Below are 15,927 nucleotides of genomic sequence, written 5' to 3' on the forward strand. Positions count from 1 at the left end.
TAAATCACCGACAGTCCCTATTCTTCATTCCTACCCCATAATTCCCTACCAAATTGCTTCATGGTATACATATATAGCAGTAGTACAGACACCCCAGTGTTATCATCATCCACCTTATTCCACAACCTCGGCTTACATTAAATCCTCGAGAAACAAAAAAGGAAAACAAATGAAAGGAAGGGAGAGAAATCCCTAGGAAAAGTAATTCCACTCGGTCATCGTATTGTTCTTTTATTTTTTCTCTCTCGATTTATGTATATACATGTACAATGATTCAGTATCGTCACAGCGTAGCATTCGTCTTACATGCTACCTAACACCTTTAAAAGGTCACATCTATGTTCGACGAACAAACGCGCAGTGAAAGTGAATTCTCGCGTAGGCGAACACATAGGCGGAAATAAGGAAAAAGCACGAATATTTAACCTTCTACGCTGTTAAATCTGAAAACCACGTATAAAGTTCTTTAATACATCGCACGTGAACACGTCGATAAGATGGAACGAGAAGATCAATGAAGGACTTGATGGAAATGTATAAGGGCATTTTTCAATTTTGGAACCTTTAACCTTCCCAATATTCCCCTGAGACCGCCGTTTTTATTTGATAAGCCAGAAATCTACACGTTCCATATATAATACGATGTAGTGATTGAAGATTCTCGACTCGAAATACCTCACGAGAAAAAAGTTTGACCGGTGGATCCCTCTGAAAGAAAATTCACGCGAATGATGTGATTTAATTCACCACAGTGGAAGGATTCGAGGGATTTTGGCCACGTGCCCGTCGACAGCTTTCGCGTTTTAACGCGTTTGTTCGTCAAAGATGCACGCAACTCCCGTTCTCTATTTGCTGAATTCATTTCGATCAGAAAGGAAAGAGACCCTCGAACGAGACGCTCGAGTAAACACGCGCCAGAAATCGTGCCAGCCGCGGAGACTATTAAATCAATTATTCGTTTGATCGGTTTCTAAATTTGCTCGTCCGAGGCTCATTTCCTTTCACGGCGAACGGAATCGCGGTACGCCGCTTCTAATCTACGAATTAGGGCCCTCCTATCTCGTGGACTTTTTGATCGTTTCGAAGATCATGCTACGATATCCTCGATCGTTCATTCCACGATCACAACGACTTCTATCTCTAGAATTGAAGCGGTTCGAACGAGATATCCAAAGTAACCGATACCGACGAGATACTCTAAGAACCAAAGATTTCAAATCTATCTCGACACGGAACGCCAGGTACATCAGAATTGGGAATGTGGCCTATTGGATTTGCGTGATTCGTGGAATTCTCTGCGTAGTATCTGACCACTGACCTATTTCGAGTTCAACTTCGTACTTTTTTAGATTCTACGTATCGATCATACATTCCTTTAAATGTAGGTGATTCTTCTATAGATTTCTAACAGGAACAGAATATTACGATAGACAATTAACCCTTTCACACTCGATGTCGCGTACAAACAACATTGCATTATAAAATTTTATCGTAGGATAAATGTGTTCATTTTTAGTGAAAAACGGTCCCACTTTTAGTACACTATCTTTCTTAGAAAAAGATTAGAAATATATGTTTCTATTATCAATAATTGAGAAACAGAAACATTTCTCTACGATCCAAAATCGGTCCTGAAAGAGTTAATTTATTGCAATGTATAGTTGTACAATAAAGTATCCCAAAAAAGTATCGCTAAGATATCTCTAATTAAACTACTATGCCTATTATCACTAATTCTAATAATAAATCGGATTGAAAGTCGATAATGATATGTCAAATTTTGAACATAGTTTCTACTCGATCCAACGCCACATTCAATTTCTTCGATGCACCTGAATGTATATTATCTAACGCGCGAACGTTCCTCGTCGAGTGAAACTAAAATATAAAAGGCGATCCTAGGAAGACGAACCCCATGATATCTAAAACCACGTTCGATGCATGCGAACCATTTCATCGATCACCATAGACATCCACGATGGCTTTACGGCGTGCAACTGACACTTTACATTCGTGCAGAGTGACGTGGCAAGCTTCATATTTTCACTTTCGCGATATAGCGAAGCTTGCTTTACATTTTACATCATCAGTTGTTTGTCAAATTCTAGCAATTCTCAACTCGATCATCCATGGCTTTGTGTCCTTTGACACGTCGACCATGTTATCAATGAACCGTGCAATCGTCAGAGCACAAAATATCGACTTTGCTCTTGCCGAATTTCAATGTTCCGGATGAAATGCTCGCGTCTGGAACCAACCGGCTCGCGTCCCTGTTTTATGCATGCAACCGGACTTGCGGTATCAAGAACATCGAACAAAGTCGACGAAAGACGAGAAAAAAGAATGTCTTTACAAATCGAACGATTGAAGGTGCTATAAATACGCCGCGGAAATAGAAATCCGTTGAAATAAATACTTTCATTTCGATGAAGTAATTCATTATAAATAGATGTTTATACAAATTCTTAAAACGATTTATGAAAGCGAGTAAAAAAAAGAACAGAAAACAAATTTGTCTCATCCTCTAAATATTGTAACATATATTTTACTTCGAACTTTTTGTATGTTTTTAAATTTAAATCCGCAGTTTAAGGAGAAATCACGAATACAACTAAAGAAATGCAATTCAAGTAGAGATTTGTCTTATCTTTTAAATATTACAACCAGTATTTTGATTTGGATATTTTTATATACTTCAATTCATAAATGCACAAATTCACAGTCTAATGATAAATTAGGAATAAATTAGAGAAATGGGACTTAAATAGAGATTCTACTATGGATGTTTTCGGATGCTTAAATTCATAAATGCATAAATCTGCAACCTAATCATAAATTGAGAACATTAAATTAAAGAAATAGGACTTAAATAGAGATTTGCTTCATCTTTTAAATATTACAACGAGCATTTTACTTTGGATATTTTTGCACAATTAAATACATAAATGTGTAACTCCACAACCTAATGATAAATTAAAAATCTAAGAAAAAAGATAGAACTTCAACCAATATTTCTTTCATCATTTAAATGTTTAGGTAACAAATATCTCGCATATTTTTGATACTTTTGCATATTAATGCATTCTGTACATTTTTGCACGTTCAAATTTCCCATAAATTTACAGAAACATCTACAGTTTAATAATAATTTGAAACACGATTCTCATCGATTTCTATATCCTTTCCTTTTATACTGACGATGTTTAACTTGACAGCGAGATATTCAAATTCGCAATATCACACTGCACCGTTACGTTCTACGTTATGCACTGCTATTTTGCAAATCTATTCTCGTCCTCTGTGCGAATGTCCGCCGATATTCGCATTCGTGGTCGCAATCAGTAGATTTCAAGCAAACGCGATACGATGTCGTAAATAATTCTATTCCGAATCTAATAAAAACTAGTGTGCCGGCAGAAAGGAATCTTCATTCGCGTGAGTTGAAAATAAGATTGCCTCGCTAAGGGAAAAACGGTCGCGCGGAAACCATATCAATTCGACTTGGACGCGTTCAGTTTGAAATAGAGAATAGCGAAATACGTGAAATAGTCGGATCGAAAGAATTCTTACGGATCCACGCAGAATCTGAATATTTGAATTTTTTCGGGCGGAACCATTATGTTTAAACTTGATCACTGAGGAGCTGGAAGAATTTCAAGAAACAACTCTCTTATTCGATGAATCTATTTAGTCTTTCTAATCCTGCTACTGTTGTCACATTTATATGTCCCATATTCATTCATATTCCAAGGAAGAAACGATTTTTAATCTGTTTAAAGACAAAGTTAGAAACAGAAAAAAGATAATTATTTCTTAATTTTGCCAAAACGATAGTGTAATGTTAAATATGTAGTCATTGGGCATTCGTGAAAGAATTTCATATATAATAATGTTTATTACATCTTTTAAGCTATGTACTCCAAGAAAATCTTTAGTATAAAATTGAAATAAGAAATCACGTACATCAATAACGATTCTTTTATAGCTTTTTCAAACTTAAGAGACGTTTTAACCAGAGAGAAACACGATTGGGTCAAAAATGACGTAAAGAATATAACAGGATTAAATCGTGTTTTGTTTAATAGAGATAGGTATCTTTCAAAGTATTAACAAAATATCGTCAGTTTTTAAATAAAGCTCATTTTCACAAAGGAGCAAGGAAAACTTATCTAAAAATCCAAGTCTCCTTTGTCCGCCGCGTTGCATTGTCGTCGACGGCAATTGCGTTTTGTTCGTTTTCCCGCCGGTAAATACGCAAAAGCCGGTTCGTTCCGTTCGAAAACTTTATCGTCCCCAAGTGTACACGCTGCGAATTAATCGAATCATTTAAAATATCGAGCAACTCTCAATCAAGACGAGAAGAAATCGACCAAATTTCTGCACGGTCAGAAAATATCTACGTATCTTACTGCATTAAGTAAAATTACAACTATTTCCACCTAACTTGTCGTAAGAAATACGCCGAGCATACTACACGCAACACGACCAACGTCGAAAGCGAGTGTACTTCTGTGTTACTTGCCCTGCACAATTTCATGCACGCGAAAACGAAGACCAGTCGCATATAATCTTTAATTAGAGTCTAACAAAGAATCATTTATGAGAGGCGTTCGATATACACGCTATTCAAATCGCTCGACATGTGTTTAACAACGTGGTTGCCTTGTACGTAAGTACACACAATTTACGTTACACGATACGTACACACGAGGCTCGATCCAGTGCAACACAAGCAAACTGTCCAATATCAAGTTCAACCTCGAACAGTTCACTAGCATTGTTTGAAGCTAAATTTTGAATCCATCCTTCCCCGTTTCCTTTCATCTCGTCGAAATGATAATAGTACGAATTAATAGAGATGATTTCGTTATCGTATCATTTAGAAGAGAATCGTTGGGTGTTACACCCTGTTAATCCTTGAATCCTAGATTCTTCGACAGCTTCGATAACCGTTTTAGAATAATTTCAATGTCGGGTTATTGATCGGTTTACGCTACTTGGTCTCATTAAATATTTCCTTTGGAGATCCTTCTCTTGGTGTGCGTTGATGAAAAGATTGGGAGAAACACGTTGAATTCGTTGCACCTCGTTATGTTCTTCGAAACGTTCCGACGGTTCTTCTCGGGTGATATAGAAAAGCGGAGAATATTTTCAACGAGTCTCTGATTATCAATACCAAACTTTGAATTATATTTTTCGAGGTAAAACTTTTTCGATTCAAACTAGAATAATATAGTATTCAACGAGTAAACGGTTAAGTGCGAAGAATGAATTGCAGATATGTGGCGAATACATTTGAATCTTGAAAAAGAAAAGGAAAAAAGGATGAAGGGACTTCGCCTAAACTTTCTCCAGATCTGATGATCAAATATTGATTTTCCTCATCGTCCAACATCGTTCGCATCTCTCGTTATAACGAAAGCTTTTTGTTTCGTAGATTAATAAAATTTTCAAATTCTTCCTCAACAAGTAAAATGCTGAAACAAACTTCTAAAAACTTGATGATCCAATGTTACTCTCTACCCCTCTCTCTCTCTTTCTCTCTTTCCGTCATCTTCCAAGTCTCGTTGGTCTTTGTACTATCAGCAATTACCGCAGAATTAAGCAAAGTGAATTCGGCTTTGTTTCATTTCCGAGGTACTTCGACCGACGTTCAACACCACGGTAAAGAACACGTGTTAGAAACAAGTCTGGTAATTTCGACAAAGATCTCACACCATTTGCAGGCGAATTTCACCCAAACATTGACAACGTTACGGCATCTCTTTCATCAATATTCTTTCCAAATTTGTTCGTGGAAGAAACAAGTGAAGAATATTTGAAAGAGGAATTCGTGACATTATCGTTTTAATATAGTTCGATGAATTTGAATAGTACATGCACAACGGTCGTATAACGACGAAAAAATTCATCTACTCTTTACCCTACCGGTTGTTATCTCAGTTCGAAAAGGAAAGTCTTCAAGAAGCCGACTGCTCTGTGCTTTTGTCGACGAAAAAATATTGGAGAATTCCACTTCGATGCTGGAACTGGATCTTCGTCGATCGCGTCACACCGATTATTCCCAACAGCACGCTCGTTTAGCTAATTCTGATCAAGGAAGAACAAAGTATGCTATTTACTCGCGGATGAAGACAAACTCGTTGTAATGATTCCAACGATTTTCCTCGGAATCCACTCCAGGCTTGAGCTGTTCCGAATTGCTGCCAGCTGTACCGGAACCGCAGCTACCGGCCAACTTAAAACCTTGCTCTTGAAGCATGTCGAAAGCTTGCTCAATGGAGCTGTGCTTCAGGAAGAACCTGGAGGTGTAACGATCCGTGGTACCGTGATCCGGATCACGGCTCTCGTTTAAAGTTTCTCCAAATACATCCCTGCAAAGAGTCACGCGGCCGCATACAAGGATCCTCGACAACTTCCGAAACTTCACATCCGCCAGACCTTCGCGACCGAACGCGAAACTTCCGCGATAACCGACGGTTATGTATCCGGATGCTTTCTTCCCGGAAGAGGTCAGAGAACCGGAAGACCTACCGTTCTCCAGAATGGCACGTTCCAAGCCGGGCAGACCGTAAAAATTCGCTTCCTGTTTCAATCTTTCCTTCTCTCGAAACCCTTCTGGCAGGACTAATGCCTGATTGCGCAGGAAATCGAGGACATAACGGAACAGGACCCCATCGCGATCCAGGAAATACTTTCCCTTGGCATCTTTTTCTATCAGCGTTTTTCCCGAAAACAGAGTAGCCAGATAAGAATCGCTCTCTCGAGTGAGGGTGGTGAGAGCGGTGGTGTAAAATACACCACCCACGTTCAACTCCACCACGCTTGGCACGGCTTCCTGTTGCTGATCCGTTTGCTGTTGATCTCCCATGCTTCTGGACGCTTCTCTGATAGACTCGTCTCGCGTACAGTCGCACGGTGCGACTCGAGTCAGCAGCGAGCGTATGCGTGAGAGCAACGAAGTGCAACGGGTGGTGGGATGTATAACGAGATGGCAATGACCAATAGGAAAAAAGAGAAACGATGTATATGCACACGGAATCTCTGTGTTTATTCTCGATTGTGCAACGATACTGACTGCAACCCGTAAAACAAACACTTCTCGAGAGAGACCACACTGCACACAGCACCGTGAGAGATAGCGTGAACAGCAAGAACGGGGCGATATATCGGGTCAGTGACCGAGGACAGCTAAGGGTTGTGACGAGGTGGGCACACTCCAAGATAGATCTGACTCCGAAAGCGTGCTCCCCCGAAGCTGAGAACGAGAAAGACTGACGATGAGAGACTGCGCCTACGGTCGGTGGAGGAAAGTCAAGCTTAACTCGGCTCCGTCGCTGCGCTTCCTCTCCTAGGCACTTGGCGCGCGCGGCAGGACGCACCACTCGTATGTGTTGCGAAGCTTGATACGCTGGCGCAGAAGGTGCACCTACAACGCGCGCCGATCCTCGAACAGTGAAACGCGCGCACCACCCCCTTGTCATTCGATCACCGCACGCGGACCATCCACCGCGTGTTATCCTCCTAATGAAATCCTCTTTTTCCACTCGTGTCTCGATATCTGATTACGTTAAAGTTTGTCGGCCTATCACGCTTTGAGATACCACTTCGTTGACTACGAATTTCACTCACCAATGTATCATACACCATTTTACTCATGGACAGTCCAGCAATGTGAAATAGAAAATAAATACCGTTATCCACTTACCTTTACATATCACCTGTGGTTCTTCTCAACATTCAACTGTACTCCAGTTTTCTCGGTTGGTTGGTAATTGATTATATCGTATATTTACATCGTACGTTGCTTTTTGTCATCCCTGCACTTGTCGCTGCACCGTTCTCAGCCTCCGCCATTCTTATTAACTAACCGAACAAATACGCGGGAAAATGCCTGTTCAATATCACCATTTTGTGGATCTAAATTTGCTAAAATATAATCAATTGTAATTAATTTACTATGCGAACACGGGTTTTGTTATTATATTTACATATGTAAATATTCATGACACAATTCTCGCATTCAATTACTCAGGTGGTTCATGAATAGATGCATAGTACATACTTACATAGAGCACGATAGGCTAAGACGGCTAAGCTGTATAAATTTCAACTCTCGATATAGCTGAAATGAGTTATCAGTAAACATTTGAAAATCTTGAAAACATTTTGACGGCGTAGTTTTTATTCCTTCCACATAGCTGCACTTTTACATACGATAAAATCAGTGTATTCACACAGATAAATTTAAAAAAATGCGACGTTAAATATTTGTGATGAACACTTATTTTATCGTTGAACCATTAGCGTTCTCCCTACCACTTATCCCTACTTTCTGGTCAGCTGGTTTCACGAATGGCCGAAGTAGCGCGCTGATCAGTCAAACTCGATGCGTGATTTGGATGGCCTGCGATGGCCGCTGTTAGCGACGTGAAATCGTTACAATCGCCTTTCATTGCGGATTATAAATCAGTACGTTACGAAGGCTATTTGTCCTATATTACGTTGAATAAGGTTCCACGAAAGAAACTATTGTCGCGTAATAATTCACTCGTGTTGCTGCATAGGTCAACGTATGTGAACAACTCGCTCTTTCATCGTCCGTCGGAAACTGGGACGACAACTCCGCGGGATAAATAACTTTTGGATCGAAAGTTTGAGTTTAATCGTCGTGCCATATAACGATCCAAAGAAAAAATGTCAGAGGGAAGAAAAAGGAACGTGAGAGAAGATTCCAGGGGTAATATTCTGAAGGACCATTCATGGAGTAACGGACCTGATAGCGAAGATGATCAAGGTGGCGAAAATAAATTACTCAATGAAAACACGGTCAGTCCAAGGTTCGTAAATTTATCTCACTATTATCTCACTGTTAGATACGTCCTTGATGGTAATGATTATTCTGTTTCGTCCATCACTTCTCGTACGACACATCCTTCTTTGTTGTTTTTTGTTTTTTTGTTCTTTGTTAACTGGTATATACAGTATACTATTTGTTAGCTATTATGCCCGATATCGTATCTTACAAATGCGTTATTGCACGACGTGTCATCATAGAAATATCTTTCGGAAAATTGTGTTCAACTTATTAAATTTAGTAAATATAATAATATATAATATAAATATATAATAAAGTAAATATGTAATAACGACAAGATAAAAAGTATTCATATTAAAAATGCTTCAGATAAAACAAGTTGTAAGTAGTTATAAGAACTAATATTTGCTTTTAAATAATCTATTAATTATGTGAATAATTAAATCCTTGGAATGATAAGTCAACAAATGTATTCTTTTATATTTTTTGTGCATAAATAAAAATTATTGCTATCATCAATAACATAGTCTAAAGACATCAGTTGCATTAAAACTATGGAATATAGAAGTGCCATTAAAATTACATTATAAATTATAAAATAGCTTACCTGTAATATTTGTTGGAAACATTTTTTGTTTATAGTCATCATCATTCACCTACAACGGATCCATTTACCTGTAAGACGACAATGTTTACTGAGGAAAAGATGCGTCGAAAATTGAAATTCTTCTTTATGAATCCTATTGAAAAATGGCAAGCAAAGCGTCGTTTCCCATATAAATTTATTGTGCAAGTTATTAAAATTCTGCTGGTCACAATACAATTATGTCTATTTGCACATAACAACTACATACATGTAAATTATACTTGGGATAATCGAGTAGCTTTCTCGCACCTATTTCTCAGAGGATGGGATACTTCCTTAGAGGTAACATATACTCAAAATGTAACTAGCAAGTTGTTTCAGATATAGCATATACAAATAGCTACTGTCAATATATATTAAAAATATAAAAATTAATTATATTATTTCATTATTTTTATTTTCAGGTACCAGTTTATCCACCAGTGACAGGTCCTTTAGCAATTTATAAACGAGATGATTTCTATAGTACAATTGATTATGCTTTAGATGGCTACTATAATCTTAGTAATGCAATTGGATCTTATTCATATACCGAAGAAGATAATTCGTTTAGTCCAGTTACTCTATGCTTATATCAATACAAAGAAGGTATTATATTTGGTTTTAATGAAAGTTATGTTTTTGATAAAGAAGTTATAGAAACTTGCATAAATATAACCCATCAGGTACATAATGAATTTAATATGTCAAAGCTCTTACTTGCTAAACAAAACATTAATGTTAATTTTTCAGCCCTTGTCAGGGCTTATTTAAAGTTTGCTTTAAAAACAGTTAATTTGAAGGCTGCCGGTCCTATGACACCACCTGATTGTTATCAATTTAATATTAAAATTGATTTTGATAATCGTGATTTTGATGGACAAATGCTGCTTTCATTAGATGCTGAACCAAAGCGATTACAATGTAAAGGTGATACGCGTTATACAACGGATAATCGTATTGAATCAGCGCTAAGGACATTATTAAATTTACTTGTAATTTTAATTTGTACTGTATCTCTTGTGTTATGCTCAAGAGCTATATACAGAGCACAATTGTTAAAATTTGAAACTATGAATTTCTTCAAAATAGCATATGACAAATCGTTGAGCCTTGATGGAAGATTAGAATTTTTAAATTTGTGGTATGTCATGATTATCGTGAATGATCTTTTAATTATTATGGGTTCAGCTATAAAAGAGCAAATCGAACGAAAACAGTTTGGCAGTGATCATTGGAATGTATGCAGCATATTTCTTGGTACAGGAAATTTACTTGTTTGGTTCGGTGTATTAAGATACCTTGGTTTCTTTAAAACATATAACGTTGTTATTTTAACATTGAAAAAAGCTGCTCCTAAGGTAGCACGATTTTTAATATGCGCGATCCTTATTTATGCTGGTTTCACTTTTTGTGGCTGGTTAATTTTAGGTCCGTACCATTTGAAATTCAGATCACTTGCTACAACTTCCGAATGTCTTTTCGCTCTCATTAACGGAGATGATATGTTTGCCACATTTTCTGCCACTTCATTTACCAAATCTCCGATTTTATGGTGGTATTCTAGAATGTATCTATATACGTTTATTTCGTTGTATATATATGTGGTTTTAAGTTTATTTATTTCTGTGATAATGGATGCTTATGACACGATCAAAATTTATTATCGCGATGGCTTTCCGAAAAATGATTTACAAACTTTTATTGCGGCGTGTACAGATGAAGCATCTAGTGGCCTTTATAGAGATGATTCTGAAAGTAGTGATTTATCGGAACTTTTAGATCGCTTTTGTTGTTGTCGGAAAAGACCCTTTTACGGGTCATTCTCAGGATCAAGTACGGAATTCTCAACGAAATCGGAACAAACGTGTGGAGGAGCAATCTGTATATAGTGCATTAAAGCATAATAATGTCTTAGATAAATATTATGGCTCCATGGCAGATACTCGGTGCTATAATGACAATTTCATCATATAAAGTAATTTTTGTAAAATTACCGTGTCGTATTTTTTATTTCTGTTTTTTTTTTGGACGCCGCAATAAAGTGCTACTAGTTTTATATTTTAGAAAGATATAAATGCTAATATTGATAATTAATACTAGATATTAATAATGAGAAATGAATAATTCATATTTTCCCATTTTTATTTATTCAAGATATTTTACTAAATGCATCTCAGTATTTAAAAATGAGATGTTGTTAATAGTAACAACAATGATCTTTATCATTTATGTATACAAAGTATTAATGGACCATAAATAATTGTAAAATATTGTTTTTATTGAGAGCTTTTGTAGTACATATAAATATAATCCACCTCTTATTAAGGAGCATTTAAATATACAAACAAAACTGCAATATGCTGAAGTCAGTTAAGTAAGTAATGTACAATTTTATATATACGTGAATTTATAATTATTGTTTTCTAAAACTAACAGTTGAATGAAATTAATTCAAAATATAAGTATTTATAAATAAGAACATGTTATCTCTGTTAATAATGTGATAGATTCTAGAATTGTGATAAAAACAGAATAACTAGCATATTGTTAAGTATTAATATGATGAGCCATTAAATTTGTAATTTACACATGTACATTACATGTACTTACATAATTTTAAGTGTTGTATCATGTTATACAACATGTATTGTACATGATATCTTGGTATCTTTATATGATGTACATTGTAAATTTTACAAAATGAAATGTTTTTCTTAAGATGAATGTATAATAAATGCATAATGAATATATAATGATATATTCAATATATAAATATATTTATAATATACTACAAAATACAATAAAATTATAATTTTTTGAACACTCTATATCTTTCTTTATTTTCTCCTATGTTATGTTAACTACGATTGAATAATATGAAATTATTCACATTTTTAATGAGTCATACAAATGCAATGTATACTTTCAAATATTGTGCACACAGTAAAATATCGAAACTATATAACCTAGAATTGATGCATAACATTTATCTGAATCATTCACCTTGTCAGAAACATTATTAGTGACATGAAATACATATCAATTCATTAGTGTCAAGAAATTCAAAAGTTGATAAATTTGAATTTATAAATTAATACGTTAACATATTTTTTCAATATATGTTTTATTACAAAAAGAATGCTGTTGCTTTTAGCTTTCACGATAGTTTGTCCTCTAATACATGAAATATGATTTTAGTCATCCACAAATACGTAAATGTATAGTTTTACTGGAACTTTCACCATAAATAGCTCATTTATTGCAGTTTCAAAGTGTCATTGATTTTTTTGTCTTAATTCATCCTATATTGAACTCTGGTAAATGGAGTGCACTGACCCAAGAAACGAACAGAGCTGGTCACTGACCGTACCTAAACCGATTCACTGTTTACATCCAGTTTTAAATTTCGAACTGTCAAGGTGAAGCGTGGTGATCTGTTATTGTCAAGCTTGAGTGCATAAGAAAGCATCAATCGCATGAAAATTAAAGAAATTCCACGAAATAAGTGCCTTGAGGAAATCAAACGTGTTCGTATAAAAGTAATTAAAATCATTTTCCACAAAAATGTCAAGAATAAGCCATACCGGAGCAGGATCGAACAAAGTCGAGCTTGAATTCCTGTTCTCAAACAAAGAAGGATCTGCTAGTGAACATAGTATCTCAAGCATGGTATCTAGTATTTCTGCATCACAAGATGAAAATTTTCGCGTGTCAAAGCACGCAGAAAATAGTTTTAAAGTTATGGAAAAATATTTACATGAACAACAATTGACAGATGTCATATTAATTGCAGGTAAGATTCCTTTGTCTTCAAATGTTTGTCTCTCAGCATGAGTCATTTGATTCTGAATTGATACAGAGGATTTGTAATTATTTATTTGTGATTATAACATAATATATATATATATATAATATTATTATATATTATTATACAGTATTATTCTTAATTCAGGAAAAAAACGTTTCCCTGCACATCGTTTAGTACTTAGTGCAAGTTCAGAATATTTTGCTGCCATGTTTACTAGTTCTCTAAGAGAATCTACACAAAATGAAGTTGAGCTAACGGGTGTTGATGGGGATGCATTATGGACCTTAGTTTGTTATTGTTACACAGGTATAATAATTTGTATAAAAGGTTTTACATAAATGTGAATAACTGTGAATATCGGAAAATTTAATTTTATGTTTTTGAACACAGGTTGCATAGAATTAAGAGAAGATAGTATAGAAACTCTTTTAGCAACAGCGTGTTTGCTACAATTGAATCCAGTTGTTAAGGCTTGTTGTCAATTTCTCAGGAAACAACTTCATCCAAGTAATTGCTTAGGGATAAGGATGTTTGCCGATACACAGGGTTGTTTAGATTTATTAGATCATGCCAACGCATATACAACTAAACATTTTATGGAAGTTACAAAAAATCAAGAATTTTTATTATTATCTGCCATTGAAGTTGCCAAACTTTTAGAATCTGAAGATCTGAATGTTCCTTCAGAAGAAATTATTTTTCATGTAAGATTTTATAACATCTATATATAGAACTAAATTATATATAGAAAGAATATTAAGAAATTTAATTTAATTTTTAATGATTATCTTTAATATTAATACTTTAGGCTCTTATGACATGGTTAGAATATGATTCAGAAAGTAGACGGAAGGATGCAAGCAAGTTATTAAGCCTCGTGAAGTTGCCCCTATTGTCTCCTGCAGTAAGTTAAACATTTTTCCATATTTAAATAAATATTACAATATTAGTGTAAACTTAATATGTATTCATACAGTTTATAGCAGACAATATTGAAAGCAATGAAATGTTCAAAGATCAAAGATTGGCACAGGAATTAGTTATGGAAGCATTGAAATATCATCTTTTACCTGAACGTAGACCATTACTTCAGTCAGGACGTACAAAACCCAGGAAAGCCACAGTGGGTCATATGTTAGCTGTTGGAGGAATGGATGCTAATAAGGGTAAATGATTTGGCAAAATTACAAAACGGATATTTAATTAATTTACTATTATTTCTGTTAGGTGCTACTTCTATAGATGCATTTTCTTTACGTGATAATGCTTGGAAATCGATTGCTACAATGAGTGGTAGAAGACTTCAATTTGGTGCTGTTGTCGTTGACAAAAAATTAATAGTTGCTGGTGGAAGGGATGGATTGAAAACATTAAATACGGTGGAATGTTTTGATTTTTCAACATTTACTTGGAGTACACTATCACCTATGAATATGCATAGGCATGGATTGGGGGTAGCTGTGTTAGGTGGACCTTTATATGCAGTTGGTGGTCATGATGGTTGGAGTTTCCTTGATACTGTAGAAAGATGGGATCCAGCTACACGTCAATGGAGTTCAGTTTCTGCCATGTCTATACAAAGATCTACAGTTGGTGTTGCTGTATTAAATGATAAGTGAGTTTCTAAATAATCTGGTATGTAAGTGATCATATCGTTATATTATATACCCTACATGTATATGTTCAGATTATATGCTGTAGGTGGAAGGGATATCAGTTCATGTTTAAATACTGTGGAATGTTATGATCCCCACACAAATAAATGGACACCATGTGCACCAATGTCAAAACGACGAGGTGGTGTGGGCGTTGGTGTTGTGAACGGATGTCTTTATGCATTAGGTGGTCATGATGCACCTTCTAGTAATCCTAATGCTAGCAGATTTGATTGTGTTGAAAGGTATATATATGTATAAGCGATATAAAGAATTTATTATACTATAAAAAATAATGTACTTATAAGTATTAGTGATTAATACATAAATGTTATGATTATTAGATATGATCCTAAAACAGATACATGGACTATGGTAGCGCCAATGAGTGTGCCCAGAGATGCAGTTGGTGTTTGTGTGCTTGGTGATAGACTTATGGCTGTAGGGGGTTATGATGGTCAACAATATCTTACGCTTGTTGAAGCATATGACCCACATCTTAATGAATGGGAACCAGTGAGTATATGCCGAATATTATTCATCCGTTGAATGTTTAGGCATATTTCACAGATATTTATATTACTAAAATATTTTAAGGTTGCTCCCTTAAATGCTGGTCGTGCAGGAGTTCCGTGTGTTGTTATAAAAAATTTAACTAGTTTCGGATTTGATTAATAGTAAAATACTGCATGTGCACAACTACGAAATATTGAAAGCACATTGAAGTATTTTAATTGAAAATTTTAAATCGAAGGATGAATTTGTAAATGTTACTATATTATAAAAGTAGCATTATTTTGTCTATAAATGCATGTTCAACAGCATGGTATTTCAAAACAGATAATGTAACGTTTGTACTGTATTTGATACGTTTCGTGTACTATCGTCAATTTTTATATATTTATACCTACGTCTTTTGTATAAATATATTCAAATTTATTTTTAACAAATATATCTTTTATGTCGAACAAATTTATTTTTCTTGTCGAGAAAATGTTTTTATTTACACATGTATTCA

At 35.2% G+C, this 15,927-nt stretch overlaps 3 protein-coding genes across 5 annotated transcripts; 2 read left to right on the plus strand and 1 right to left on the minus strand.

The window, feature by feature from the left end:
• Positions 1 to 215: 215 nt before the first annotated feature.
• LOC100746583 (BTB/POZ domain-containing protein KCTD16) lies at positions 216 to 7,392 on the minus strand. Its single transcript, XM_033322682.1, has one exon. It carries the CDS (start codon positions 6,869 to 6,871, stop codon positions 6,119 to 6,121), a length of 753 nt encoding a protein of 250 aa, XP_033178573.1. The 5' UTR covers positions 6,872 to 7,392; the 3' UTR covers positions 216 to 6,118.
• A 931-nt stretch (positions 7,393 to 8,323) lies between these two features.
• Positions 8,324 to 12,193, plus strand: LOC100746706 (mucolipin-3). Of its 2 annotated transcripts, XM_003492140.4 has the most exons (4): positions 8,324 to 8,472; positions 8,568 to 8,840; positions 9,461 to 9,746; positions 9,869 to 12,183. In XM_003492140.4, the coding sequence occupies exons 2-4, from the start codon at positions 8,698 to 8,700 to the stop codon at positions 11,333 to 11,335; spliced, it is 1,896 nt and encodes a 631-aa protein (XP_003492188.1). In that variant the 5' UTR covers positions 8,324 to 8,472; positions 8,568 to 8,697; the 3' UTR covers positions 11,336 to 12,183. The 2 variants fall into 2 exon arrangements, with proteins under 2 accessions (XP_003492188.1, XP_033178571.1); XM_033322680.1 differs by lacking the exons at positions 8,324 to 8,472; positions 8,568 to 8,840 and adding an exon at positions 8,912 to 9,199 and having other exon boundaries at positions 9,869 to 12,193.
• Positions 12,194 to 12,291: 98 nt separating this feature from the next.
• On the plus strand, positions 12,292 to 15,876 carry LOC100746827 (kelch-like protein 5). Of its 2 annotated transcripts, XM_012389716.3 has the most exons (10): positions 12,292 to 12,514; positions 12,712 to 13,239; positions 13,399 to 13,560; positions 13,645 to 13,958; positions 14,063 to 14,158; positions 14,231 to 14,420; positions 14,482 to 14,869; positions 14,942 to 15,154; positions 15,254 to 15,425; positions 15,507 to 15,584. In XM_012389716.3, the coding sequence occupies exons 2-10, from the start codon at positions 13,011 to 13,013 to the stop codon at positions 15,582 to 15,584; spliced, it is 1,842 nt and encodes a 613-aa protein (XP_012245139.1). In that variant the 5' UTR covers positions 12,292 to 12,514; positions 12,712 to 13,010. The 2 variants fall into 2 exon arrangements, with proteins under 2 accessions (XP_012245139.1, XP_033178572.1); XM_033322681.1 differs by lacking the exon at positions 12,292 to 12,514 and having other exon boundaries at positions 13,011 to 13,239; positions 15,507 to 15,876.
• Positions 15,877 to 15,927: the final 51 nt, after the last annotated feature.

The sequence above is a fragment of the Bombus impatiens genome, unplaced genomic scaffold, assembly GCF_000188095.3.
Source record: "Bombus impatiens unplaced genomic scaffold, BIMP_2.2 scf_0653, whole genome shotgun sequence".
NCBI lineage: Eukaryota > Metazoa > Arthropoda > Insecta > Hymenoptera > Apidae > Bombus > Bombus impatiens.

Bases quoted from the DNA above. Each gene is read 5' to 3' on its own strand.
- LOC100746583 (XM_033322682.1), bottom strand. From the start codon at position 6,871: ATGGGAGATCAACAGCAAACGGATCAGCAACAGGAAGCCGTGCCAAGC.
- LOC100746706 (XM_003492140.4), top strand. From the start codon at position 8,698: ATGTCAGAGGGAAGAAAAAGGAACGTGAGAGAAGATTCCAGGGGTAAT. The intron at 8,841-9,460 runs GTTCGTAAATTT...TTTTGTTTATAG, and splicing joins GAAAACACGGTCAGTCCAAG to TCATCATCATTCACCTACAA. The intron at 9,747-9,868 runs GTAACATATACT...TTTTATTTTCAG, and splicing joins GATGGGATACTTCCTTAGAG to GTACCAGTTTATCCACCAGT.
- LOC100746827 (XM_012389716.3), top strand. From the start codon at position 13,011: ATGTCAAGAATAAGCCATACCGGAGCAGGATCGAACAAAGTCGAGCTT. The intron at 13,561-13,644 runs GTATAATAATTT...TTTTGAACACAG, and splicing joins AGTTTGTTATTGTTACACAG to GTTGCATAGAATTAAGAGAA. The intron at 14,870-14,941 runs GTGAGTTTCTAA...GTATATGTTCAG, and splicing joins GTTGCTGTATTAAATGATAA to ATTATATGCTGTAGGTGGAA.